Source organism: Lepus europaeus, chromosome 10 (assembly GCF_033115175.1).
Source record: "Lepus europaeus isolate LE1 chromosome 10, mLepTim1.pri, whole genome shotgun sequence".
NCBI classification, from domain to species: domain Eukaryota; kingdom Metazoa; phylum Chordata; class Mammalia; order Lagomorpha; family Leporidae; genus Lepus; species Lepus europaeus.
In genome coordinates, this window is record NC_084836.1 from 71,348,063 (window position 1) to 71,374,948 (window position 26,886).

Consider the following 26,886-nt stretch of genomic DNA (forward strand, 5'->3'; position numbering starts at 1 on the left):
AGCCTTGTTGGGACTTTGCGTGGACAGGAGCTGGGCACTGCGGGCAGGGTCTCCAGGTCTCCAGGCCCAGGGACCAAGGGCGGGACTGTGCTAGTGGGAGGAGCCACCCGCCTAGGGTTCAATTTGCGCTCACAAGGATTTTCCCATCCCCCCCCCTCCCCCGGCCCCCTCCCCGCCCAGTAACTTGGGCGGCCCCTTCTTGCGGGAAATAAGTAAAAGTCCCAAACCACTTTCCACTCGTGCAACGCCCAGCAGCGCGGCAGAAAGCGTTGGGTGAAGGGGGGAGGGGAGGGCCCCTGTAAGTTGGCAGGTACGGGGGTAGGGCTCCCCAGAGACCGGGGCGGGGGGCAGCGTAGGGGTTCCCGACCCCTTTCTTCTGGGCTGTGGTGCGGCAGGTTCACGTTGGGGTCGCAGCCTCCGAGGGGGCTGGCTGGTGGAAGAGGACAGAAGAGGCGTGCGGGCAAGCAGGCCGCGCACACCTGGCGCCTTGTGGAATGAAATCTTAATTAATTATTAAACTGAGTTCCCGCGGGAGGGAGCTGGGCCGCGGCAGCGAGGGCGGGAATGGCAGGGTGGGGGCGGGGGCCCGCAGGACTGGAGGGGTGTTGGAGGGGCGCTGGGCGCCTGCTCGGCCCCCGGGGACTGGGTCCCGGGGGACTGCGACCCTCAGTGGGCGGGGTGCGGTGGTCGCCGCCGGGGGGCGGTGGATTTGCCCGCGCGCGCGCGCGCGCAGCGACCCCGGGGCGAGGTGGGAGTGGGAGGCTGCAGCGCACAGCTCCGAGTGGCGGGAGGGGGCGGGCGGCACGGCCCCCTCCCCGGGGTCCTGATCCCAGAACAGTGGCTACTTGTTTCCCGAGACTGGGGGAGGAAGCGGCTGGAGGGGAGCAGGGCGGGCGTGCGGAGCAGGGAGGGCGGTGGGTGGGGGGCTCCCCTTTCTCGAGCTCCAGCGCCCGACCCCGCTCTTCCGAGGGCTGTGGGCAGCGCGGCTCCTGCAGAAGGGGGGAGGGGGACCCCGGACAAAAGGAGCTTGTGCCTTTAAGGCGGGGAGTCCGGGAGCCAGCGGGGAGGGGACTTCTGGATCCGGGGTAGAGGGCGCTGCGCTGGACAACAGGGAGGGGGCGAGGGCCGGGCGGACGCCGGGCGGCGGGGGGTACTGCTGGCCGGCGGCACGGAGGAGGACGGCGCGGCGGCCGCCCGGCCGGGGCCCGCGGGGGCGGCGCCGACCCCCGCCGGCAGGTGAGAGCGCGGGGCGGGGTAGGGGACGTGGCCGCACGGCGCCCGGGCTCGCAGGGGGCTGAAGCGCCCTGCGCCGCTAGCGCCGAGTTTCCCACGGGGGCACCGAAGCCCGGGCTGGGGTCCTGTTCACCAGCGCCTGTCAAAGGGGCGCCGAGGAGGAGATGGGGGTGGTGGTGGTGGTGGTGGTGGTCCCGGGCTGCAGGCTCCCCGCCCTCCCCAGCTGCCTCGCGCGCGTCACAGCCTTCCCTCGCTGGAGTTTCCAAGCTGGCTCCGAGGAGGGGGAAAAGCATGTGCTGGGGGAGGGGCTGTGGGCTGAGGCTCCGAGTTGGGGGCCGCCTGAGACCGTTGCTAGGGCAGATGGAGGCTGCCTTGCGTCCCTGGGAGATCCTCTCCCTGCCCTCGGCCAGAACCCTTGGCACGACGCGGGTGGTGCCAGCCCCCGACTCCCGCAGACCCGCAGGGCGGTGGGCAGACTGTACAGAGCAGGCAGGCACTGGGAGACCCTTTCCGGGACCCTCCCCTGGCCAGAGCCTGGCGCCTTGGGAGCCTGAGGGACTTGACGTGAGGGTTGTGTGCTATTTGGTCGGGGGGTGCTGAGTGTGGGCGCCCAGTGCAGCCTGGGCTGGGGAAGAGAGAAGGCGGAGCCGAACCTCCCGACACAGGCCTTGGGGAGGCTGCTCTACATCTGGAATGGCCGGGAATGGAGGCCCACGTCCCAGCATGGTGGGCGGTGCTGGCACGGCTGGGCCACGCCTGGGCAGCGCCTTTGCCCATGAACTTTTCCAAGTCGTTTTCAGTCCCCTGGATCCTCCTTTTGCCAAGGAGGGCAGGGGCACAAGGTTCCTTGGGGCTTGGATGGCCGGGAGGTGGCCAGAGCCTTCCTTAGGGCTGGGCCTTGGCCTGCCTCAGATTCTACCCTTGAGGCTGAAGGATAAGGGTTTGGGCTTGGGCCTGCAGGTCTGCATGGGACCTGGGAGCTGGGGGTTCGAGGAGCAGCAAAGGGAGGAGGCGGTGGGGGGTGCAAGGCTGGGCTGTGGACGAAGGAGGAGGTTGTTGTTAACGCTGTCCCAAGGTTCCCAGCGATGGTTCCAGGACAGGCAGGGTTGAAGGACCATGTGACCTGGAACAGTGTCCTACCCTGTTCCTGCTGTACCAGTGTGGCATGGGGTGCTGGGAGCACTGAGCAGTGCCTAGAGTGGGGGGGTCGGGTGGGGGGTTGCAGTTGGTGAAGCTGTCCCCTTGGTGGTGGTGGTTGTAGTGGAGATGGGGGAGTCAGAGTGTTATTGGGACAGTCTTTGCCCCTTCCATTGTGAGTGCAAGGCAGATGCCAGGATGCACTTCCAGGGGGCTGGGAACATGGCCCAAAACAGGTCCTTTGGGAACAGAGGTCTGGGTCAATGATGGGGTGGCGCGAGGCAGCGGCAGGGGTGGAGTGGGTGGGGGGAGTGAGATAAGACCAGGGCAGGGGACTGGCACATGGGAGGAGGCTGAAGCAGAGTGTCATGGGGGAAGCAGTGGAAAACCTGCCGCTCTGGGCTCTGTCCCCAGCAGCTCTGGAGCCTGACAGCTCTGAGAACACAGGAGTGAGATAGAACCAGGCTTCCACCTGGCTGGCTGGAGAAATGTGTGTGTTCCTGCCCAGGACTCTCTCGCTTTCTCTCTTTCTTGGGCACTGGTAGAGGTTTGGCCTCAGAGTGTTGTGGCATGGGGAAAAGAACCAGCACCACCAGCAGATGTGCGCTGCGTGACAGGCATCAGTAGCTTCTCTCCGCAGGACCATTAGTCCCATTTTACGGGCAAGGAGACTGATGCAGGGGAGGTGAAATAAGATGCCCGAGGCCATGCAGCTAGCAGCTGGTCCCACTTCTAAATGAACTTGTTCTCAGAGAGCCAGGCTTGCCTTTGACCTTCTCCAAGTGCTCGCTCACTTGAAGCCCTGTGTGCTGTTGCAGGCGCTGGGAGTCGAAAGGCAGGCAGCTCTGTGGGCTGTAAAAGGGACGCTGGCTGAACTCGTCTGCGGGTGGCCCTAGGATGGGGCTTTAGAGTGTGCACGGAGAAGTCCCCGACCTGGCCTGCACTTAGAGTGCCGCTCCTCTGACCTCAGCATCCGGCTCTGTGGCCGTCTGGGGTGAGCGTTGAGTACTCTGGCTTCTTTTCTCCTGGTGAGTGCAAGTGTCAGTGCAGGTAGCTCCACGGGGCACCCAGTGGGCATGTAGGAGCGTGGCCTGCTGGGACACTGGTGTCTTTTGAGTTCATCATTCTGGCTCAGCCAGAAGTTGAAGGTGTTGTCTTGGCGCGTGGGGGGGGGGGGGGAGTGTCCTCCTGGCCCTGTCAAGGCCCTGTGCCCTCAGCTCTCAGTCCCCAGGGCTGCTGAGGGCAGAGCCCAGAGTTCTAGATGTTTCCTTTAGGAAACATAGGATCTGTGACAAATTTGGTTACCTGTGATCTCGCTAACTTGGGCCAGCCTTATAATACTACCATGGAATTAAACAATTATTTGAAAGAGAGCTCCCGTCCACCGGTTCCCTCCCCAAATGCCATCCACATCCAAAGCAGTAGCCTGGAACTCAGTCTGGGTTCCCGTGTGGTAGCAGGGACCCAAGGACTTGAGCCATCACTGCTGCCTCCCAGGAGCTCATCCACAGGAAGCTGGAATTGGAAGTGGAGTTGGCACTTGAACCTGTGTACGCTGATAGGGATGTGGATGTACCAAGCTGGGTCTTTTTTTTTTTTTTAATGAGTATTTACTCATTTTTAAAAAAATATTTATTTATTTATTTGAAAGAATTACACAGAGAGGAGAGGCAGAGAGAGAGAGAGAGGTCTTCCATCTGCTGGTTCACTCCCCAAATGGCTGCAACAGCTAGAGCTAAGCTGATCCAAAGCCAGGAGCCAGGAGCTTCTTCTGGGTCTCCCACATGGGTACAAGGTCCCAAGGACTTGGGTCATCTTCCACTGCTTTCCCAGGCCGTAGCAGAGAGCTGGATCAGAAGTGGAGCACCTGGGACTTGAACTGGAGCCCATATGGGATGCCACCTCTGTAGGCGGTGGCTTTACCCGCAATTCCACAGCGCTGGTCTCATTACTCATTTTTAGTTATTTGAAAGCTGGAGAGGGAGAGAAGGAGAGAGAGGAAAAAAAAAAAAAAGAGAGAGAGAGAAATGTCTTCTACCTGCTGGTTCACTCCCACAACAGCTGGGGCTGGGGCAGGCTGAAGCTAGGAACCCGGAACTCATTCCAGTCTCCCATGTGGGTGGTAATGGACTTGAGCCATCATCTAGACCCCCAGGATGCATTCACAGGGAGCTGGATTGGAAGAAGGCTAGACTGGCCCCTCATACTTGGGATATAGGTATTTTTTAACCTACTGTGCCACAACACCATCCCCCTTCCTCCATCCCCCCAAGACTTAGGAGCTATGCCAAATGCTGGCCTTTTTTTTTTTCCCCTGTCCAATCTGCCCTGTGTTGCTGGTTTCCACAGAACTAGCTTTACAGGGTTTTGCCAAAGAACAAATGGGATTGTCCTGTGAAAGACCTTGGAAAGTTTTAAACCAGAGGCAGCACATGGGGGTGAGTGTAATCCATCCATCCAAACAGGCTTGCAGCCACTCAGTGAACATCTGTCCGGATCCTCGTGGGTGTTGTGAATATAGCGGTCAGCAAAACAGGTCAAAATTCTTGTCTTTGGGGAGTTGATACTGCGGTTAGGAGAGATGAACAAGCCAGAAAAAGATACAGGGTGGCAGGTGCTGGTAAATGCTATGGAGAAAAGGAAAGGATAAAGCGGGGAAGAGAGACAGGGAGCCCCTGAGAAAGGGTTTGCTATTTTAATGTGGCGCTCAGTGAAAGTCCCACTGATAAGGAGACCCAAGGGCTGTGACTTGGCAGAGCTCCTGCTGCACTTAGGGAGTGGCGAGTGCCAGGGTCCCAGGCTGGCCTGGGCTTGGTGTGTGGGCTGCTGTGGCTGGTGCAGTGGAGAGGATGGAGAATTGCAGGACTGACAGTTACTATTATGTATCCTCTGCTCCGTGTCTGGGTCCTCGGGCTTGTTCCCATTCTAGCTTTTCAGTGTGTAGCATTCCAGCTGTGAGCCAGGGCCAGTGATTGGCACTGGCCATGGGGGCCCTAAAGAATAGCTGTGTCCCTGCCCTCAGGTAGGGTACCCCTGAATCAGGCAGCTGCTGATCAGGGGGCAGAGACATTCACAGCTGTAGGCTGGTGTGCTTGCAATGGCAATAAAAGGATGTACAGAGGATCTAAGGGACCGAGCGGGGAAACCTCCCAAAGGAAGTCAGATCTAAAGTGGCCGGTGGGAAAAGTTGAGTTTCTCTTGGTGAGAATGAGTGTGATGAGGAAGGAGGGAAGTGATTGGGACCTCACAGGCAGAACTCATTCTGTAGATGTCACTCACTTGGCTCACCACGTTGAAAATGCGGCTTAGGTACCAGCATTTCAAAATAGGGTGATGATGCCTTGAACTACAGATTTTTTTTTTTCTTTAGCTTTTGTCAAACAATCAGAAGCTCCAGCCCCACTGGGACACCTGGTGCTAGGTGGTGGTTGTCCCATACTAGGGGTGGGACAACTTAGTTTTCCTGAACCATATCTGTCTCTTTGACACAGTGAGGTGACTTTTTTTTTTAAGTTTTATTTTATTTATTTGAAAGAATTACACAGAGAGAGAAGGAGGACAGAGAGAGAGAGAGAGAGAGAGAGAGAGAGAGAAGTCTTCCATCTGCTGGTTCACTCCCCAGTTGGCCACAATGGCCGGAGCTGCACCGATCCAAAGCCAGGAGCCAGGAGCTTCCAGGTCCAGGTCTCCCACGTGGGTGCAGGGGCCCAAGGACTTGGGCCATCTTCTACTGCTTTCCCAGGCCATAGCAGAGAGCTGGATCAGAAGTGGAGCAGCCAAGACTTGAACTGGCGCCCATATGGGATGCTGGCACTGCAGGTGGTGGCTTTAATCACTCTGCCACAGCACCGGCCCCGAGGTGACTTTTTAAGTGTACTCTTGCTGGGGTCAGACAAACCTGGCACATCCTGGTTTTCCCACTTATGTGGCTCCCCAGCCTTGGGTCACCTCCTTACGTCTCGGCTTCTTTCCCTGTTGACTTGGAGTGCCACTGTGCAACTTGGAGTGATTTTGTGAGGATGGTGTATTGGCTATAGAGCTTAGCTGGGCAGTGGGAAGCGCTTGGATGGTGGTGCTGCTAATACCATCTCCCCTACTTCCCCCAACAGCATGTCCTGGTTTAGCGGCCTCCTGGTTCCCAAAGTGGACGAGCGGAAAACAGCCTGGGGTGAACGCAATGGGCAGCAGCGCCTGCGCCGTGGGACTCGGGCTGCCGGCTTCTGCGCACCTCGCTATATGAGCTGCCTCCAGGATGCAGAGCCGCCCAGCCCTACCCCAGCCGCTCCCCGGAGGTGCCCCTGGCAGGATGAGGCCTTCATCTGCAGGGGGGGCCCGGGCCCGGGCAAGGGCGTGGAGCTGGGGCTGCGGGCAGTGGCCCTGGGCTTCGAGGACGCGGAGCTGACGGCAGTGACGGGGGTGACTGAGGTGGCACCGCGGCGTGGGCGATCGTGCTGGCGCCGCCTGGCGCAGGTGTTCCAGTCCAAGCAGTTCCGCTCGGCCAAGCTGGAGCGCCTATACCAGCGCTACTTCTTCCAGATGAACCAGAGCAGCCTCACGCTGCTGATGGCGGTGCTGGTGCTGCTCATGGCTGTGCTGCTGGCTTTCCACGCTGTGCCTGGCAGCCCTCAGCCTGCCTACGTGGCCCTGCTGGCTGGGGCCGCCACCCTGTTCGTGGCGCTCATGGTGGTGTGTAATCGGCATAGCTTCCGCCAGGACTCCATGTGGGTGGTGAGCTACGTGGTGCTGGGCATCCTGGCTGCCGTGCAGGTCGGGGGCGCCCTAGCAGCTGACCCGCACAGCCCATCTGCGGGCCTCTGGTGCCCCATGTTCTTCGTCTACATCACCTACACCCTCCTGCCCATCCGAATGCGGGCTGCTGTCCTCAGCGGCCTGGGCCTTTCTGCTCTGCATTTGATCTTAGCTTGGCAACTCAACCGTGGCGATGCCTTGCTTTGGAAGCAGGTGGGTGTAGAGGGTACCAGGCTGGGAATTGGAAGGGGCCGTGGTGGTAGGGAGGGGCGGTGGGGTCCATTCGTGGGCAGATGCTGGGTATGGAGACATGTGACTCCATCTGGGAAGAGGGGCTGGAGGCAGGAGGCCAGGTTTCGGGGGTCAGCCTCCACTGGGATCTGGGGCAGAGGGCAAGGCCCCAGGGCCCAAGCTTGTACTCTGGCACTGTGGGTCCCAGTGGCCTGTGCCCACCGTAGCGGTGCAGCCCATAGTGGGGGGTGGAGGGCTACAGGTGGGGATGTGGAAGCAGTGCAGTTGTGTCCAGGCTTTGGTATTCCTGTCCCCAAGTGGACCCCTAAGTGTCAATTCTTGGTGGTGTTCCCCAGAGAGGGACTGAGCAGGTTTTGGCTGGCGTTGGCAGGGGGAGGAGGAGTCACGTGTCTGTAGGAGCAGAGCTGGTTCTGAGAGGTCAGGGGAGGTGACGAGTTGGGATCCATTTTGCTCGCTGGGAGTGACTTGATAGGGCATGAGCTTTACAAGAGAGGGGGTGCACAGCTAGATCTCACCCTGCCACCTCATGCTGCCAGCCCTCTGCCCCGCTGGCCGCTGCCTGTGGGTTCTGTGTGGAGATGAGGACTGGGCCTTGGGGACCCCAGGCTGTCCAGTGTGCTGCATTCTTCCCTGTGATCTTAGACAGCCTATCTCTCCTCTCCAGGCCTCAGGCTCCTCCCAGTCTGCAAAACTGGACGAAAAACAGCAGCCACCTTAGGATGCTGCTATGAGAGCCTACCCGTCGTCCCCAGGGTGGAGCAGAGCAGGGCCCCACCTGGGGGAAGGCAGGTGGGGGAGGGGCTGCAGAGGTGATGCCCAGCCAAGGGGCTGCTGGGAAGGCACCTTTCAGAGATGCGGGTGGAATCCACCATGTCACCTCACCCCCTGCCCAGGGAGCAGCCACCAGGCTGCAGGCACAGCCCACAGGTGGCACAACTCATGGGGCCCTCGCTGGCACCCGGTCCAGGAAGCACCCTCCTCCATCTCGCTCAAGGTTGGAGGGCCTGGCCTCTGCTTTGCCAAGAGCTGGTGGCCTGTAGCCCACCCTGGCCCCACCCCCAGGGAGGAAGTTGCCCTGGGCTCCCTGAGTGAGAAGTTGGGTGCTCTGGCATGATGCCCTTCCCCGCCCAGCCTGGGCTCCAGAACGGTATGTACCTTTTTAAAAGTAACTTTATAGCCCGTTTGTTTGTAGAGCACGTGCCCACAGGGCACTATGGGAGCTCTGGAAGGGCCAGGTCCTTCTGCCCTTGTTTTTTTTTTTCCTACCTTGCTTTTCCAGGTTGGTTCTCAGGTTGGGCTTGGGGGCTGGACCGCGCTCCTGGGGAAGAGGAGCTTAGTAAAGGTGCTGCCTCCCTTCTGCCTTCCTCTGCAGCTCACCAGGGGGTGGGTGGGCATCTTTGCCCTGCTCTCGGCTGGCATGATGCCCAGAGCCGGGCCCTGTATCCTACTGGGGAGGCCAGGAGTGTGCCAGTCTCCTGCCTCCTCAGGGTGCCCAGCTGTCGCCTCACCCAGTGGGTCTAGGCAGGCACGTTCTGGGGTGATGGAGATAGTCACTGCTGCCCCGTGCCAGTCCTTGGGGCCTCCTCTGAGTACAGAACAATTCTTGTGCCCATTTGGGCCTGTGGGTTCCTGCAGGGCACTGGTGGCCTTCACAGGCAGCCCTTCCAACCCCAGCCCTGCTCCTGTTCCCACTCCCAGGAGCCTCCTGCCTGGCTCACCCATTCAGATGCATTGAGCAGTTCACCCAGTGACCCAGGCCAGCCCGGAGCCTCCTTCAGGCCCTGGCATCCATTTTTCTCTCACAGTTGGATAAGGATGTGTGTATTCAGAGTTATTTCAGTCCCTCATCCCCCTTCCCCTTCCCTCCACTGTGACTCACATTTTCCTCTTGGGCTCCTGGGGCCAGGAAGGGAAGTTGCCTGGTTTGCCCCCCCTTTCCTTCTCCCCCACTGGGGGCTATTCTTAGAAACCCCCAGGGGAGATAGTGCACCCCCACTTCACCCCTGCTGCTGGGAGGTGGAGCTCAGTGCAGGCACCCAGGGCCCTGGGAGCTGAACTGGGAAGGGAAGGTGGGAGGCCAATCCTCAGGGCCAGAGCGAGAAGGACCCAGGGGGAAAGGTCCTCCCCAAGGAGAAAGTGAGGCTCCAGGGCTCAAGTGGCCTGCCCACATCTGTGGGACTGGTTCTAGTACAGGGCAGTGCCTGGAACACCTGGTACTCCTTCCCTCCCTGCTCCCTGAACCAGAGCCTTGCCCCATGCAACTCTGACCTGGAGCCGCAAATGCCAGGCTAACCCCTGAGTTTCCAGAACACTGAAGCCAGCCAGCTCCCCTTAGATTGGCTCCCCAGCCAGTGCACCGATGGTGACTGAGCATGGGGTCTTGGCAGGACCAACTGTCAAGAGAGTTATCCCTGGGGATGGGGGCAATGAGTTGGCCAGGCACTGTGACACCCCATCCCTGGTTAGGGAGGGGTCTTTGTATTCCTAGAATTGCTGGATCCCAAATCTTGAGTCAATGGAGGAAGTAAGGACTCTTGGAAACCCAGAATGCACTAGATGGTAGTATTAGGGTATGAGCTTTGGGGTCCCACTGTCCTGGACTCAAGTCTCAAGCTGGCCACTACCAACTGTGCGACCTTGAGCTCCTCTGTGCCTGAGTCCCTCCCCCTTCTGTCACAGCTGGAAGAAAGACATTAGTGTACAGAAGAAACCCATAGAATCCAGGCACATTGTAGACAGCCAACAAAGTAACCGCTAATCATAATCATCATAATGTAATTACTGTTATTATGTCAGGGCAGGGAGGAACGTCAGAGATCTTCTGTTCCCCCTCTTTGGGTTATAAATAAGCAAGCAGAGGCCTAGAGAGAGGAGGTGGCTTGTCCCGGGTCACTCACAGAGGGACATAGAGCTCTGGTCTTCTGAGTGCTGTCCTACAGGAGAACCACATGCAAGCAGCAGCAGCAGCAGCATTTTTGTTTTCTTTGGATGGTTAGAGGGGAGGTGGTTATAGGGTAGTGGGGCCAGGCCCCATGATCTACCTGGCCCTGGCAGTGATGAGATCTTGTTGGTGGCTACAGAGTGATCCAGGCTGAGGGCTGGGAGCTGTATTGCAGTAGTGGGGACAGACAGGTTATATAGGAGTCAGACTTTGTTCCCGAAAGGAGCAGGTCCAGAGAGAGCCCAGGGCCCCAGCCTGAGTGTCTGCGGCCGTGAGTGTTGGGGGCAGGGAGGAAGGAATGGTCACTCACCTGCCTCTGCCGCCCTCCTGCAGCTTGGTGCCAACGTGCTGCTGTTCCTCTGCACCAACCTCATTGGCATCTGCACACACTACCCAGCTGAGGTGTCTCAGCGCCAGGCTTTTCAGGAGACCCGTGGTTACATCCAGGCCCGGCTGCACCTGCAGCACGAGAACCGGCAGCAGGTGGGCGCCGCTTTCCCTGGCCAGGGGGCCTTCCCCCTCGTGATCCTCAGGTGGTTCTCAGGTTGGATCTGCCGCTGTGGTTCACAGTGTGTGAAGGGTCCCCCTAGTCTGTGCGTCTCAGAGGCCCTGTGACAACCAGGGTTCTGTCCTTTCTGAGAGTGGGGAATGGGCAGACAGGAGCACTTGGGAAGACGGCATTAGGAGTGGTCAGAAAGGGCTGAGATATCTGTGTGCCAAGTGTCCTGGTGGGGTTAGTGAGGCTGCAGTCCAGAAGGGAGGTGCCGCTCTCCAGAGAGTCCTGGGAGGGCTCCGGGGATGAGGAGGGGCCGGGAGGGATGGATATGGACATGGACATGTGAGGCCAGGAGGATAGTGGAACCCTGTTGCAATCACTGCTCTAGGAGCGGCTGCTGCTGTCCGTGTTGCCCCAGCATGTTGCCATGGAGATGAAAGAAGACATTAACACAAAAAAGGAAGACATGATGTTCCACAAGATCTACATCCAGAAGCATGACAACGTCAGGTAGGGTGGGAGTGGGAGCCTGCACAGGAGGAGGCGGCGGGGGTGGAGGGGGGAGACCTGGGGAGCCTCTGAGGGTGCCGGGACCCACGTGTGTTCTCTGCTGTCACCCACAGCATCCTGTTTGCCGACATCGAGGGCTTTACCAGCCTGGCCTCCCAGTGTACCGCGCAGGAGCTGGTCATGACTTTGAATGAGCTCTTTGCCCGGTTTGACAAACTGGCCGCGGTGAGGGTGCTGGGGCTTGGGGGCAGTGCTGACTGTGGTGAGAGAGCACAGCTTTGCTGGCAGCATCTGGGAGTGCGGGGGCAGAGAGAGTCTGCAGGCGAGGGTGGTGGGCAAGAGAGTCAAGGTGACCCTTCCCTCCAACTCTTGCCCCTTTAGGAGAATCACTGCCTGAGGATCAAGATCTTAGGGGACTGTTACTACTGTGTGTCAGGGCTGCCAGAGGCCCGGGCAGACCATGCCCACTGCTGTGTGGAGATGGGGGTGGACATGATCGAGGCCATCTCGTAAGCAGTGCCCCATTCCTGGGCTTCCTAGAACTGTGGGTGCCCCACATTGCTCCTACTTCTTCGTGTGTGCTTTTAGGAGTTTTCCTTGGTCTTGGCTCTTCATCTTTGAGCTTTCTCTGTCGTTGAGGAGGGAAGCGGATCTTTCTCCAGCCTGTGCAAAGACCCGTTGTGCAGCTTTAGACTCCAGCCAGCCTGGACTGGGGTGTGGGGAGCCCAGGGGCAGTGGGGGACTGGGGCCAGAGGTGAGAACAGCGAGTCCTCCTCTCCTAACTTAGCCCCAAAAGATACCGCAAGGCCTTTGCTGCTGAACAGAGTTCACCAGCATGTCCTTTGAGCCCCACGTCGCCCATGTCCAGCCCAAGCTGTGCTCTTGTCCCCTGCATTGGGGTCTGTCCTTGCGTACTGGGCTCTGGGCTGGGGGTGGGGTGGGGGGAAGGGAGAGCTGTGCCAGGCACTGATCTGGAGCTGTATCCCCCCAGGCTAGTGCGTGAGGTGACAGGTGTGAATGTGAACATGCGCGTGGGTATCCACAGTGGGCGTGTGCACTGCGGTGTCCTTGGCCTGCGGAAGTGGCAGTTCGACGTGTGGTCCAACGACGTGACCCTTGCCAACCACATGGAGGCTGGGGGCCGGGCCGGGTGAGTGGAGGGGTTCAGGCAGTGGGGAATGGGAGCCAGGGAGAAGAGAACTGAGTCTCACCCTCTCGCCACCACCCCCCAGCCGCATCCACATCACTCGGGCCACACTGCAGTACCTGAATGGGGACTATGAGGTGGAGCCCGGCCGCGGTGGTGAGCGCAACGCGTACCTCAAGGAGCAGCACATAGAGACCTTCCTCATCCTGGGTGCCAGCCAGAAACGGGTGAGGGCCAGGGCGGGACTGCGGGGGGCCGGGGGCGGGCAGGTGCAGGCTCCTTCAAGGCCTCTGTGGGTCCCTTTTATGAGCTGGCATTCTCCTTGGCCACAGAAAGAGGAAAAGGCCATGCTGGCTAAGCTACAGCGGACGCGGGCCAATTCCATGGAGGGTCTGATGCCACGCTGGGTGCCTGACCGCACTTTCTCCCGCACCAAGGATTCCAAGGCCTTCCGCCAGATGGTGAGCACCTGGGGCCCCACCTCTGTCTCCCTCAGCACTGTGTGAGTGTGTGTGCGTGTGCTGTCCGGTACTGGGGGTGGGAGTTGTGGTTTCCTCCCAGGGGTTCCCTTTGGCTTGTGTTGGGGGCAAGGGAAGGGACTGTAGAGGTGAGGGTGGTTGGTCCTTCACCTTGTTCATGTACTGTGTGCCTTTTCTCCAGGGCATTGATGATTCCAGCAAAGACAAGTAAGTTGGGTCATTGAGGAAGGGGGACCTGGAGTGGAGAGGTCCTAGCTCCCTGGGATGGTACTGTGGGGAGCAGGAGCCACACCCCCCTCCCTCCCCATTGCTTCTCCTGTGGGCACCTGGTGAAGCCACGTCCCCTGCCCTTAGCCGGGGTGCCCAGGATGCTCTGAACCCTGAGGATGAGGTAGATGAATTCCTGGGCCGTGCCATCGACGCCCGCAGCATCGATCAGCTGCGCAAGGACCACGTGCGCCGGTTCCTGCTCACCTTCCAGAGAGAGGATCTGGAGAAGAAGGTTTGGAGAATTCCAGGGCAGAAGGAAAAGGGGAGAGGAGGGAGGGAGCTGGAGGGACTTCTGGGGAATGGGGAGGGTTCCACAGAGCAGGGCAGGACGACTGTCAGTGGGGCCAACTGAATCTCCTCCCCTTGGGGCCCCTGGTCATCCCTTCCTCCACCAAGGCAGGGCCCCGTACCCAGCTCAACCTCCTCTCCCTTAGTACTCGCGGAAGGTGGACCCGCGCTTTGGAGCCTACGTCGCCTGTGCCCTGCTCGTCTTCTGCTTCATTTGCTTCATCCAGCTCCTCGTCTTCCCCCAGTGAGACCCCTGCCCCTCCTCACTGGGTTCCCTGCTCCTCCCCTGCCTCCCCGAACTGTCCTAAACCTACCCATGTGCACCCACTGTCCCTGAGGCTACCCCCCCCACCTGTTCCGGGGGGTGGGACGAGGATGTTCTGACCTCCCAGGGTCAAGTTGCCCCCGGCCCTGTTCTGCCCCAGTTCAACCCTGATGCTCGGGATCTATGCCGGTATCTTCCTGTTCCTGCTGGTCACTGTGCTCACCTGTGCCGTGTACTCCTGTGGTTCTGTATGTAGTGGGGACTCCCAGGGCTGTAGGGGGAGGGAGGAGGGCTGGGAGGAGTTGTGCAGGGAGGCAGGCAGGCGGTGGCCATGCCTCTCCTGCTGGGTTCCATGCCTGGCTGGCCCTCTTCCCTGGCCGAGTGGCCGCCACATCTCCCTCTCTTGCTGCCTCCAGCGGTTCCCCAGGGTGTTGCAGCGCCTGTCTCGCGGCATTGTCCGCTCGCGGGCACACAGCACAGCAGTTGGCATCTTTTCAGTCCTGCTTGTGTTTACCTCCGCCATCGCCAACATGGTGAGGATCCCGTGGGAACTCTCTGTGTAGCACCTTTACTGCCTACTCTCCCGAGGGTGGGGTGGGTGGGGCTGCCCCTCCTCCCCTCCTCTTGTCATCCCTGAGTGAGAACTTTGGCCTCTGGGGTGTCAGGCACCTGGGTATGGCCCTTGCAGCCCTTTCCCCTCCCTGGTTACCCTGATATCCTTGTCACTTTTACAGTTCATCTGCAGCCACACCCCCATACGGATGTGCGCGGCCCAGATGCTGAATTTAACGCCCTCCGACGTTACTGCTTGCCACCTGCAGCAGCTCAATTACTCTCTGGGCCTGGATGCGCCCCTGTGTGAGGGCACCACACCCCCCTGCAGCTTCCCTGAGGTATCTGAGCAGTGCTCAGGCAGTGATGGGGTGGGAGAGGGTGATCTTGGCAGTTATAGGGCCATCTAGGCCAGTCCTGTGGATAGATCCCAGGGACCCAGGAGCTCACCAGAGTCTCCATGTCTGCGAGCAGCTAGGGGTCCTGGTGTGGTATAGGGCTGGGCATGGAGATGGAAGGCTCTCCCATGGCCTCTGCCCTCACCCAGCACTGCCTCTGATGTTGTCCCCAGTACTTCGTTGGGAACATGCTGCTGAGTCTCCTGGCCAGCTCTGTCTTCCTGCACATCAGCAGCATTGGGAAACTGGCCATGATCTTGGTCTTGGGGCTCATCTATCTGGTGCTGCTTCTGCTGGGTCCCCCAGCCACCATCTTTGACAACTATGACCTGCTGCTTAGCGTCCATGGCTTGTGAGTTGATTCTTAGTCCCTTGAATGCCACCCCCCCCAACCCAGGAAGCTCTTTGACCCTTCTGGGTCCCTGGTGAGCCTCCCTGGTGTCCCCAGAGTGCCACAACTCACTGCTGGGAGAGAGGGAAATGATGATGGAGGAGCTCCTGACATATGACCTCAAATAGTTGTCCCAAGAAAGTCCCAGGTCTGGGAAATCCCTGTATCTTTATGATAGACGTTAAAAAAAAAAAAAAAAAGTACTTCTCACATTTGCTTGGTGTATCCGTGGGCCAAGCCTTTCACATGTGTTGTTAGATCTCTTTCCTGTTTTAATGATGAGGGGGCAGAGGCTTAGAGAGGAACCAAGAGCAGAGATTTTCCTAATCGCTGCTCTTAGTTAATATTAGTAAAAACCCTGGCCCAAAGCTGACTTACTGGCATGTGCCCAGTAATGCATTCTTGGTCTCCCCTTCCATGTCCCTGTCTTCCCCCTTCTGCTGCCCCCAGCAACCACCAGTAACTTTGTCTCTTCTGCCTTCCTGCCAGGGCTTCTTCTAATGAGACCTTGGATGGGCTGGGCTGGTAAGTGAGGGCTCTGAGGCAGCGAAGGGTAGGGCTGCCGGATGCCTCCTTCAGACACCAAGCACATCTCTGCTCACCCGCAGCCCGGCTGCAGGGAGGGTGGCCCTCAAATACATGACCCCTGTGATCCTGCTGGTGTTTGCGCTGGCGCTGTATCTGCACGCCCAGCAGGTGGAGTCTACAGCCCGCCTGGACTTCCTCTGGAAACTGCAGGTGACTGGGTGGGCCTCCGGGAGCAGGGCAGAATCTCAGCCAAGCATAAACGCATCTCTTGCTAGCCCAGGCACCCTGAATCCACCTTGGTTCCGTGCCTTCTCTGCGCCCACCTCCTTCCCCTGCCTCATCCTGTACCTGCCCCCTCTACCCGTTTGCCTGTTCCTCAGGCCAAACCTGTCCGTGCCCTTCTTCCTCCATGCCATTCCCTCTGATGTCCATCCCAGGCGCTGGTCTCTGCACCCACCCTGTGAGTAACGGGCAGTGGGTGATGGGTGTGGTATCTACAGGCAACAGGGGAGAAGGAGGAGATGGAGGAACTCCAGGCGTACAACCGGCGGCTGCTGCATAACATTCTCCCCAAGGATGTGGCTGCCCACTTCCTGGCCAGGGAGCGCCGGAATGATGAGCTCTACTACCAGTCGTGTGAGTGTGTGGCTGTGATGTTTGCCTCCATTGCCAACTTCTCTGAGTTCTACGTGGAGCTGGAGGCCAACAATGAGGGTGTCGAGTGCCTGCGGCTGCTCAACGAGATCATCGCCGATTTTGATGAGGTATTTGTCCTGTTGGCTGGTGCCGGGAGAGTGGAGGGATTTGGGGACCAGGAGAGCAGAGAGAACTTTGGATGAGAAAGTCAGGATTGGAGTCAGGTGGGGGTGCTAGCAGGAGAAAGGGAGCTTTAATGGGACCGAGAGCTGTCAGTGCTGGGGGTGAGTGTAGGGATCGAGGAGGCGGGGACAGGGACCCATGAAGGTGTCCGAGGCAGCAAGGGGCCAGCCCCAGCTCCCAGTGGGGAACAGAGGGAGGACGTGAGGACCTCTAGGAGGGGGCCAGGTAAGGATAGGGACCAGTGGATGTCATTGAAGAAGGCAGGCAAGAGGATAGAGCCCCGTGAGACCGAGCAAGCAAAATGTGAGAATTTGTCCTGAACGTCCTGGCCAGAGCTGGGCCCTCCACTGTTCGGATGGGATATCAGCTGCCTCATCCTGGGACTCTGATTCCCAGAGAGTGAGGGGCTGGATTCATTGATTCTTAGCTTCTTCCCTGAAATTCTGTTCAGGAGTGAGCCATTGAGGCTGACCTCCTGCAGCTGTGCCTGGTCGGGGTTCACTCACTAGAAGGAGGGGTGCTCATTGAGGCAAGAGTAGGAACCAACGCGTGGGCCGGGCATGCGCGTTGGGGTGGGCTGGGCTTTGGGCTCTGCCTCGACAGCCAGGCCCCCCTGCGTTTGTCCAGATCATCAGCGAGGAGCAGTTCCGGCAGCTGGAGAAGATCAAGACTATAGGCAGCACCTACATGGCTGCCTCGGGGCTGAACACCAGCACCTACGACCAGGTGGGCCGTTCCCACGTAACCGCCCTGGCTGACTACGCCATGCGGCTCATGGAGCAGATGAAGCACATCAATGAGCACTCCTTCAACAACTTCCAGATGAAGATCGGTGAGAGAGGAGAGCCTGGCCATTTGGCAGGTGTTTCCCGGCAGGGCTCCTGGGCGGGTTTCCTTCCATCCCACCTCCTGTATCAAGTCCCATACTAAGGGCTTACTGAGGTCATTTGTTGAGGGCCTACTATGTGCTAGACATCTTGGAGCATATCTTAATCCTCATGTTATTAACCCCTTTTCCAGATAAAGAGGTTGATTCTAGAGAGAATTAAATAACTAGACCGAGATAGGGAGAGGCTGAACTGGGATTTAAAACTGGGCTTATCTGAACTCCATTACCTTGGTCCTTGTCTGTGGCCACTTTCCTCCTAGATGGACTGGTGGCTGGCAGTGGTTCATAGCTTAGGTTCTGGGATCAGGCCGTCTGGTTTGAATTCTGGCTAATCTACCTCTGCTGGTTTATTGAATGAGTCACCTACCATCCCTGAACTTCATCTGTGAAATGGGGATGACAGTGCGTACTGTTCAGAGATGTTGAGAGGATGAAGCCGTGTAAAATGCTCATGTGGTTGGCAGAGGGAGCATCGGGGGTAAGACCAGCTCCTGGGGTGGCTGTGGCTATCTTGCCCCGGGGGGAATCTGCCACTTGCTGACCTGCTAGGTCCTATAGGCTCATGACCAGAAGGCTCACCCCCCTTTTCACTTGTTTTTCTTGGGGTCCTTCTAAAGGTCCCCGGAAGTGGGATGCCCACTGGGTTGATCCTGGAGCATCCTACTAGTTTAAATCTCTTGCTGTTCTCCCCACCTCAGGGCTGAACATGGGCCCAGTTGTGGCCGGTGTCATTGGGGCCCGGAAGCCGCAGTATGACATCTGGGGGAACACGGTGAATGTCTCTAGCCGTATGGACAGCACAGGGGTCCCTGACCGAATCCAGGTAAGGGGGATGTTCAGTGGAAGCTGGGAGGGACACGAGTCTAGAGGGTTTCCACAGTTCTCTCTGTGTGGTCCGCTGAGACGGGGTAGGGATGGCAGTGTTTTGTGGTTGGTGGGCAGGGATCTAGCCTGACTCAGCCCTGGGCCCCTGCGAGTGCACCAGGAAGGATTCCGGACTAAGTGGCCTCCCCTCCCCCTCCCCCCAGGTGACCACGGACCTGTACCAGGTTCTAGCTGCCAAGGGCTACCAGCTGGAGTGTCGAGGGGTGGTCAAGGTGAAGGGCAAGGGGGAGATGACCACCTACTTCCTCAATGGGGGCCCTAGCAGTTAGCAGGGCCCAGCTACCAATGCAGCTGACGGGACCAAGGTGGGCATTGAGTGGACTCTGTGCTCGCTGGGAGGAGCTGTGGGGGTGGGGTGGGGTAGTGCTGAGCCTCCAGACCCTGCTGACTGTCAAAGGGGCGCCCCAGGCAGGCTGGACTTGGGCCACGCTTGTCTGCCTTGGGGCTGGCGCACGAGCGGATACCAAGAGGACCATGCAAGTGGCTTTCTTTCTAATTGGGGTAGGGCTGTTCCCTCTCCTCTCCCAGCTGTGGAGGCAGGAGCAGCACTCCTGCCCGAGAGATCACAATGGCAGCTTGCCATGCCTACCCTTTGTCTGCCTGGGCAAACAGGCTCAGGGCTGGGCCCTTCCTTGTCTCTCTTTTTCCTGGGAATATTTTGTACAAAGACTGGGGCAGGCATGAAGAGTGCCTATTCCACGCTTGCCTGTGGTATGCCTGTGTTCCCGACACTGGTCCTGGGCATGCCCCTGCCGCAGCCAGGTCTCCCTCCCTCGGCACAGGGCACAGGAGGGTGATGGCTCTAGGGGCCCAGCTCTGTCCATGTTTCCGGGGAATGTTTCCATTTGCCAAATCCTAGTCCCAAGATCTGTCCCCAAAGGGGAACGAAGGGACCTCTGACAGCTCAGATTTAGCCCCGGTTCTTGTGTGCTCTGGGGAAAAGCAGTGTCTGACCTCACTGGTACTGTGAAAACGCCCAACCAGAGAGTAGGCCTGTGTGTGCGTGGGGATGTCAGTAGTTGGAGGTTCACCTGCAGGTGCCAAAGAGAGCAGGTAGCCTGGGATGGGGTATTGCCAGATGCTGATCAGAGACCCCAGTGAGGTCAGGGTCATGTCACTGGGCCCCAGTGCTTGCTTGTTGTCTGCTGGAAAGGGGGCATGAGTGTCTCTTGCCCCTTCATTTGCCAAATAGAAGAGGGTCAGGGCTTGGAGGAAGATGACCCTGGTCTCACACCCATCTTTCCAACTCCTCTGGCACTGGGGAGGGCCTGTGTGTGTGTGTGTTGCTCTTTGTGTGCAATTCTGTTTTCCAGGTCTGTGTGTGTCCTTGGCTCCTGTTCCTCAGCTCTCCAGTCCGAGTTGGCCTCTCTCCTGTGGGCCTCTGTCTTCTGGGAATAGGGCAGGGATTCCTCTTTCCAGGGCTGTAGAGAGGTGCCCAGATTTGCACAGGAGTGGGAGCAGAAGGAGGGTGGCCTGGGAGAGAAGTCTTTTATTTTTTGTGCCAAATCCCTAAGTGCCATTTGGGGGCCACATGTGCAGCATGACTGTCTCCCTGCCTAGGGCAGGGACACAGGTGCCTGCCTGAGCCTCAGTGCCCTGGGCACTTCGCCTGTTTAGGGTTTGGTGGGCAGGCTTTGCAGGAATCTGCCTCGGTTCCCCAGCTTGTGTCCTGGGATATGGTGTTCTTTAAGATGAGGGTAAGTCTGGGGTCCCTCTGAGGACCCAGCTACTGGTACTAAGGGGTGGGGCAGGGGAATCTTACACTAGGCCTTTGCCTGGGTCTAGCCTGTTCCTGCCTCCCCAGCCCCATGAAGCCTGTGAGGGATGGAAGAGGGTTAGCAAGTTGGACTTCAGATTCTCTTCCTATCCTGTCTCACCCCATTCCCTGTAATCGCCTTGACTCTGGCCTGAATTAGCTGGTGCCTTGGCTTCTCTGCCTATATCTAGTTAAGCCAGAGGCAATGGCCTGGATTCTGCACAAAGAGACTAAAGAGAGAAGAGAATAAACCCTAGAGTTGCAGGGTTCGGGGAGCAGAAGGCGCTCTTGCCCTCCCCTCAATACTCTTCTGATACCAGCTCCCTGCAGAAGCCTGTCTCTGGCTCGGTACTGCCTGCCTTGGGCGTTCCTCACGCATCAACCAAGTGGGCCATTAGGCACTTCATTAGCCAAGGCAGCTGATCCAGATGGGAAACCCACTTCCCTTCTGCAAGCCGTATCTCTGACTAGGAAGGGGGATGCTTGGTGTCATGGTGTGGGCGTGTGAGTGTCAGCAAACCAGAGTGGGAAGACCTCAGTCCTGGGTGGCCTGTCTCTGCTGCTTGTCAGGTGGCTGGGACCTGTCCACCTTCTGGCCCCCCTACTCCCCATAGCACCATGCCAGCTGTGCCCTTCCCCCCAGGCTGCCGATGCTGGGGGATGAGTCAGGGGATGGGAGGCTGTGGGCTTTGGTTTTACAATGTAACCACTGTGGGAGGTTGGGGAAGGGTGGCATACCATGTATTTCAGTGAAATATTTAATATATTTAAATATCAATAAAATCAAATTCTTTGTAAAATTCCCTGTTCTCTGCAGCTGTTCTGGGCCCTGGGTTGGGTCAGCAGTGATAGAGTCTGGCGGAGGTGGCAACCCTCCTGTCCCAGGGATCTGTGGGCCTCCGTGTGGTTGTCTTCCCAGGGCCTTCGCCCCTCTCAAACCTCTCCTCCCCAGATCTGGCCTCTGCAGAATCTCACGCACCTGCAGTCTGGGGTATTGGAATAACCCTGCCTCCCACTGCCCCCAGGCATACAGGCAACTTTTGGTCCCATCTGTTTACTCTGATTTCTCAAACTCCTCTCATCCAGTCCCCACCTGAATTGGGACACCCCACCCACTCTCCCCACTTGACACTCCACTCCTTCCGCAGTCTACCTTGTCCTTCTGCGACCATGTCTTCAGTATAGACTAAAGGTTCTGTCATTGAGAATACAGTGGTCCATAAACCTAGACGGGAGAGACAGGATCTTAGATTCAGCCAGGCTAGGCTTTGAGGGGGAGGGCATCTGTAAAAATAGCCCCTAAGAGTGCTTCGGGGTAGTGATGAAGCAGGGTTACCACCAAAATGTTGGCTGTGGTTGCAGGAGTAGTGGGGAGGTGGCAGGAGAAAGAGATGGATGCATTCTGGGCCCAACAGGAATACTCTGGGATGCTTGTGCCTGCTCAGAAGTCACACCTGCAAGGTGGGACACTCAGATCCTGGGCCAGTTTTCCGTGGTAAGATCCAACTCTCCTGTGCCCCAAGTGGGCAGTCTCTAAGGACTGATATGAGCAGCGGAAGTACTTGCCTTGGTCTCTGCACTCTGACCCTTCCCAGCCTAACCTGGTCATCGGGCTCTTAATGAGACAGTGGCAGGGGCTCCGGATCCACGGCATGGCTTCCTCCGGGCGCACTCCCGGATCGTGGGACCGCCAGAAACTGAAGTTCTGAGCATCAGTCAGAGGGACTCTGTAGACCTGATTAGGGACTGAATGGGTTGGGGGAAGGGCAGGTTACCAAATTTCTTCAAGTTCACTGCTTACTCTTCTGCCTCAGTGCAGCAAAAGCCCAGCCCTGCAGTTGAACCTGATCGGTACTGAGACATCCTGGAGATGTGGCCATCACACCCTCCTTAACTTTCAGACCGTAACTTCTCCTGCCCTCCATGGTCAGATGAATCAGTCTGGGTTCTTTTTGCTACCTAGGAAGGCCATCTTAAAGAGCTTTCCCCAACTGCTTAGATGGTAGAGAAGTAACTGGTAAAATCCATTTTGGAAAATTACACCGATTCATTAGTTTCCTTTTCTTTTTTTCCTAAGCTTAATCATCCTCATTCTCTTGTCTCCTTTCTGAAATAATGCCTGCTTTGCTGAGTCCGGGCCATGCTTTGAAATGTAACAATGATACTATCTCACAGTTAGAAACCTAAAATAGATGTCACTTATCAAGTGCCTATCATGTCCTATTTGTTATAGTAGGTGTTTTTCTTTTTTCTTTTAGCTTTTTAAAAGATTTGTTTGAAAGGCAGAGTTACAGAGAGGCAGAGGTGGGGGATGGGAGGGTTCTTCCATCCACTGGTTCACTCCCCAGATGGTTGGAACGGCCGGCTGTGTGCCAATCTGAAGCCAGGAGCCAGAAGCTTCTTCTGGGTCTCCCATGTGGGTGCAGGGGCCCAAGGACTTGGACCATCTTCCACTGCTTTCCCAAGCCACAGCAGAGAGCTGGATGAGAAGTGGAGCAGCCAGAACACGAACCAGCTCCCATATGGGATGCTAGCGCTGCAGATGGCAGCTTTACCTGCTACACTACAGCCCCAGCACTGGTGTTTTATTTTCTATTTTTTTGACAGGCAGAGTTAGACAGCGAGCGAGAGAGAGAGACAGAGAGAAAAGTCTTCCTTTTTCCATTGGTTCACCCCCCCAAGTGGCTGCTAGAGCGGGCGCCGTTGCGGTCTGCGCGTTGTGGCCGGCGCGCTGCACCGATCTGAAGCCAGGAGCCAGGTGCTTCCTCCTGGTCTCCCATGCAGGTGCAGGGCCCAAGAACCTGGGCCATCCTCCACTGCACTCCCGGGCCACAGCAGAGAACTGGACTGGAAGAAGAGCAACCGGGACAGAATCTGGCGCCCAAACCGGGACTAGAACCCTTGGGGTGCCAGTGCCACAGGTGGAGGATTAGCCTAGTGAGCCGTGGTGCTGGCCAGCCCTGGTATTTTAAAAATTTTGAAATAATATTAGGCGGGGCCAGTGCTATGGTGTAGCAAGTAAAGCTGCCATCTGCAGTGCTGGCAGCCTTTATGGGAGTTGTCTGAATCCCTGCTGCTCCACTTTCCATTTAGCTCTCTGCTATGGCCTGGGAAAGCAGTAGAAGATGGCCCAAGTCCTTGAGCTCCTGCACCCACGTGGGAGACCCAGAGAAAGTTCCTGGTTCCTAGCTTTGGATCGGCACAGCTCCAGCTGTTGCAGCCATCTGGGGAGTGAAACAGCAGATGGAAGACCTCTCTCTCTCTCTCTCTCTCTCTCTGCCTCCAAATAAATAAATAAATCTTTTTTAAAAAAATAATATTGGGCTTAACTAGATTTTTAAAAAATATATTTGCATTATTTGGATAAATCTAATTCTAGTATATAAATTTTTTATTTTATTTTTAAAAAAGATTTCTTTATTTGATGGGGCCAGTGTTGTGGTGTAGCAGGTAAAACCTTAGCCTGTGATGCTGGCATCCCATATAGGCACTGGTTTGAGACCCCGCTGCTCCACTTCCCATCCAGCTCCCTGCTAAGGTGCCTAGGAAAGCAGCAGAAGATGGCCCAAGTGTTTGGTCCCCTGCATCCACATGGGAGACCTGGAAGGAGCTCCTCTCTCTCTGTAACTCTGACCTTAAAATAAATCTTTAAAGAAATGTTTGTTTATTTGAAAGGCAGAGTCAGAGAGAAAGAGAGAGAGAGAGAGATATCTTCCATCACTGGTTCACTCCCCAAGTGGCCGCAACGACCAGGGCCCGGCCAAGCTGAGGCCAGCAGCCAGGAGCTTCTTCTGGGTCTCCCACATTGATGCAGGGGCCCAAGAACTTGAACCATCTTCTACTGCTTTCCCAGGCGCATTAGCAGGGATCTGGATCCAAAGTGTAGGAGCTGGGACTCAAAATGGTGCTCATATGGGATGCTGGCATTGTAGGTGGTGGATTTATCCACTATGCCACAATGCTGGCCCCAAAGTTTTTAATTTTAAAAATATGTATTTAGGCCAGCGCCGTGGCTCACTAAGCTAATCCTCTGCCTGTGGCGCCGGCACACTGGGTTCTAGTCCAAGTCGGGGCGCCAGATTCTGTCCCGGTTGCCCCTCTTCTAGGCCAACTCTGTGCTGTGGCCCGGGAGTGCAGTGGAGGATGGCCCAAGTTCTTGGGCCCTGCACCCCATGGGAGACCAGGAGAAGCACCTGGCTCCTGGCTTCAGATTATCGCAGTGCACCGGCCACGGCGGCCATTGGAGGGTGAACCAACTGTAAAGGAAGACCTTTCTCCCTGTCTCTCTCTCTCACTGTCCACTCTGCCTGTCAAAAAAATAAAAAATAAATAAATTTTAAAAATATGTATTTATTTGAAAGAGAGATGTATTTTCTATCTGCTAGTTCACTTTCCAAATGCCCACAACAGCCAGGGTTGGACCAGGATGAAGCCAGGAGCCAGGAGCTCCATCCAAGACTTCCATGTGGGTAACAAAGATCCAAGTACTGGCTGGCGCCGTGGCTTAACAGGCTAATCCTCCGCCTTGCGGCGCTGGCACACCAGGTTCTAGTCCCGGTTGGGGTGCCGGATTCTATCCCGGTTGCCCCCCTTCCAGGCCAGCTCTCTGCTATGGCCCGGGAAGGCAGTGGAGGATGGCCCAAGTCCTTGGGCCCTGCACCCACATGGGAGACCAGGAGAAGCACCTGGCTCCTGGCTTTGGATCAGTGCGATGAGCCGGCCGCAGCGACCATTGGAGGGTGAACCAACGGCAAAAAGGAAGACCTTTCTCTCTGTCTCTCTCTCTCTCACTATCCACTCTGCCTGTCAAAAACAAAACAAACAAAAAAAACGCTCAAGAGGACTATGAACTATGAATAAGGTCATAATATTAATTCCAGTATAGCAAAAGGAAAGGAGAAACTCATTTAGAAAAAAGTATTTTTTAATTTATGAAGGGCAAAGAGAGTAAGAGGAGAGTTAGTTTACGCCCCAAGTTCCCACAACAGCAGGGGCTGGGCACTCAATCCAACTCTCCCAGTCACTTGAGCCATCACTTACTGCCTCCTGGGTCTGCACTAGTGTGAAGCTAGAATCAGGAGAGGAACTGAGTCTTGGATCCAGACATTCTCTCGTGGGACACTGGCATCCCAACCAGTGTCCTAACTACTGTGAAACACCTGCCCCTATATATTTTTTAAACTTAGAGAATTATAACTTAATATTCTAGTTTGCTATCTCAGGGCCATTATGATAATTTTTAAAAATCCCTAATTATTTAGTAGATGTTGTGTTTTTACTTAGTGGCTTTCCTACTAATAGTACAATTTTTTTTTTAGGACTTATTTATTTGAAAGAGTTAGAGAAAGAAATCTTTTGTTAGTTTGTTCCCTAAGTGGCCACAGAGACTAGAGCTGGGCCAGGCTGAAGCCAGAAGCCAGGAGCTACTTCTGGATCTTCCATGTGGGTCCAGGGACACAAGGACTTGGGCCATTTTCTGCTGCTCTTTCAGGTGCCTTAGTAGGGAGCTGGTTGGTTGGGAAGTGAAGTAGCCTGAACTCAAACCAGTGCTCATAAGGGATGTCAGTGTTGCAGGTGACAGCTTAACTTGCTGCGCCACAACACTGGCCCCTAACAGTAGACTTTTAAAAAGTTTGCTATTAGACTGGAGCCGGTGCTGTGGCGCAGCCAGTTAACACCCTGGCCTGAAGTGCCAGCATCCCATATGGGCCCCAGTTTGAGACCTGGCTGCTCCACTTTCAATCCAGCTCTCTGCTTTGGCCTGGGAAAGCAGTAGAAGATGGCCCAAGTCCTTGGGCCCCTGCACCCACGTGGGAGACCCAGAAGAAGCTCCTGGCTCCTGGCTTTGGATCAGCGCAGCTACAGCTGTTGAGGCCAATTGGAGAGTGAACCAGAGGATGGAAGACCTCTCTCTCTCACTCTCTCTCTCTGCCTCTCCTCTCTCTGTGTAACTGTGACTTCCAAATAAATAAGTAAATCTTTAAAAAAATAAAATCAACCTTGGGGGAAAAATTATAAAAGAAAGTTTGCTATTAGAAATAACTCATAAGTAGTCCCCTTCCTGCACATGTCTATTTTGATTTCTGAGAATATTAAAAACTTTGTTTGTCTATCCATCTCTCTGCCTCTCAAACAGAGAAAGAGAACCTCCATATGATAACCCACTCCACAGATGCCCACCATGGCTGGGGCTGGGCCAGAACTAGTCTAGGTCTCCCATGTGGGTGCAGGAACCCAGGTACTTGAACCATCAGTGCTGCCTCCCAGGGCTGCAGCAGCAGGAAGCTGGAGTCGGGAGCCAGAGCTGGGTACTGAACCCAGGCACTCAGTGTGTAAATGCCCGCCACTCTCAGAGTATTTTAGTGTTTTAAATTAAACTTACCTTTTGGGGCCGGCGTTGTGGTGCAGCGGGTTAATCTGCTGCTTGTGAGGTCCCCCCTCCCCCGCCCACGCATTCCAGTCCCAGCTGCTCCACTTCCTATCCAGCTCTTGAAAGTACAGTGGGATGGCCCACGTGGGAAACCCTGAGGGAATTCCTGGCTGCTGGCCATTTGGGGAGTGAACCAAGACATGGAAGATCTCTGTCTCTCTGTCTCTTCCTCTCTGTAACTCTGCCTTTCAAATAAATTAAAATGAATCTTTTAAATTAATTTTGAGATAATTACAGATTCACATACAGTTGTAAAAAAAATATACAGGGAGTTTCTGTGTAGCCACTCCCCTCAATGGCAATGACTTGTAGAACTATAGTATGCACACTGCCACAACTAGGATATTGATATGCTGCTAAAGAACAGGTGCATCACCTTTCAGTCCTGGAATTGCCATTTCATTGCCCTACCACCCCACTCTGGTTACCAATTATCTATCATTTCTATAATTTTAAGAATATTATATACAT

At 56.5% G+C, this 26,886-nt stretch overlaps 2 protein-coding genes across 5 annotated transcripts in view; one reads left to right on the top strand and one right to left on the bottom strand.

Annotated features, from left to right (window-relative positions):
- Positions 1-1,188: 1,188 nt before the first annotated feature.
- On the top strand, positions 1,189-20,753 carry ADCY6 (adenylate cyclase 6). 4 transcript variants are annotated; one of them, XM_062203751.1, is made up of 22 exons: positions 1,189-1,236; positions 6,480-7,332; positions 10,646-10,795; positions 11,197-11,318; positions 11,432-11,543; positions 11,700-11,827; positions 12,310-12,468; positions 12,551-12,692; positions 12,798-12,926; positions 13,126-13,151; positions 13,299-13,446; positions 13,649-13,746; positions 13,928-14,015; positions 14,184-14,300; positions 14,502-14,660; positions 14,891-15,069; positions 15,598-15,633; positions 15,717-15,846; positions 16,137-16,400; positions 17,083-17,287; positions 18,043-18,167; positions 18,373-20,753. In XM_062203751.1, the coding sequence occupies exons 2-22, from the start codon at positions 6,481-6,483 to the stop codon at positions 18,496-18,498; spliced, it is 3,495 nt and encodes a 1,164-aa protein (XP_062059735.1). In that variant the 5' UTR covers positions 1,189-1,236; position 6,480; the 3' UTR covers positions 18,499-20,753. The 4 variants fall into 4 exon arrangements, with proteins under 4 accessions (XP_062059735.1, XP_062059737.1, XP_062059734.1 ...); XM_062203753.1 differs by lacking the exon at positions 1,189-1,236 and adding an exon at positions 3,194-3,398 and having other exon boundaries at positions 12,364-12,468; XM_062203750.1 differs by lacking the exon at positions 1,189-1,236 and adding an exon at positions 3,195-3,398.
- A 325-nt stretch (positions 20,754-21,078) lies between these two features.
- The window catches only part of SPMIP11 (sperm microtubule inner protein 11), a 46,569-nt gene continuing 40,761 nt past the window's right edge, over positions 21,079-26,886 (bottom strand). Inside the window, exons 4-5 of the mRNA XM_062202237.1 lie at positions 21,587-21,731; positions 21,079-21,210 (exon numbers count right to left, since the gene is read on the bottom strand). Coding sequence (XP_062058221.1) covers positions 21,162-21,210; positions 21,587-21,731 — 194 coding nt within the window. The 3' untranslated portion in view covers positions 21,079-21,161. The remainder of the gene's footprint in view (positions 21,211-21,586; positions 21,732-26,886) is intronic.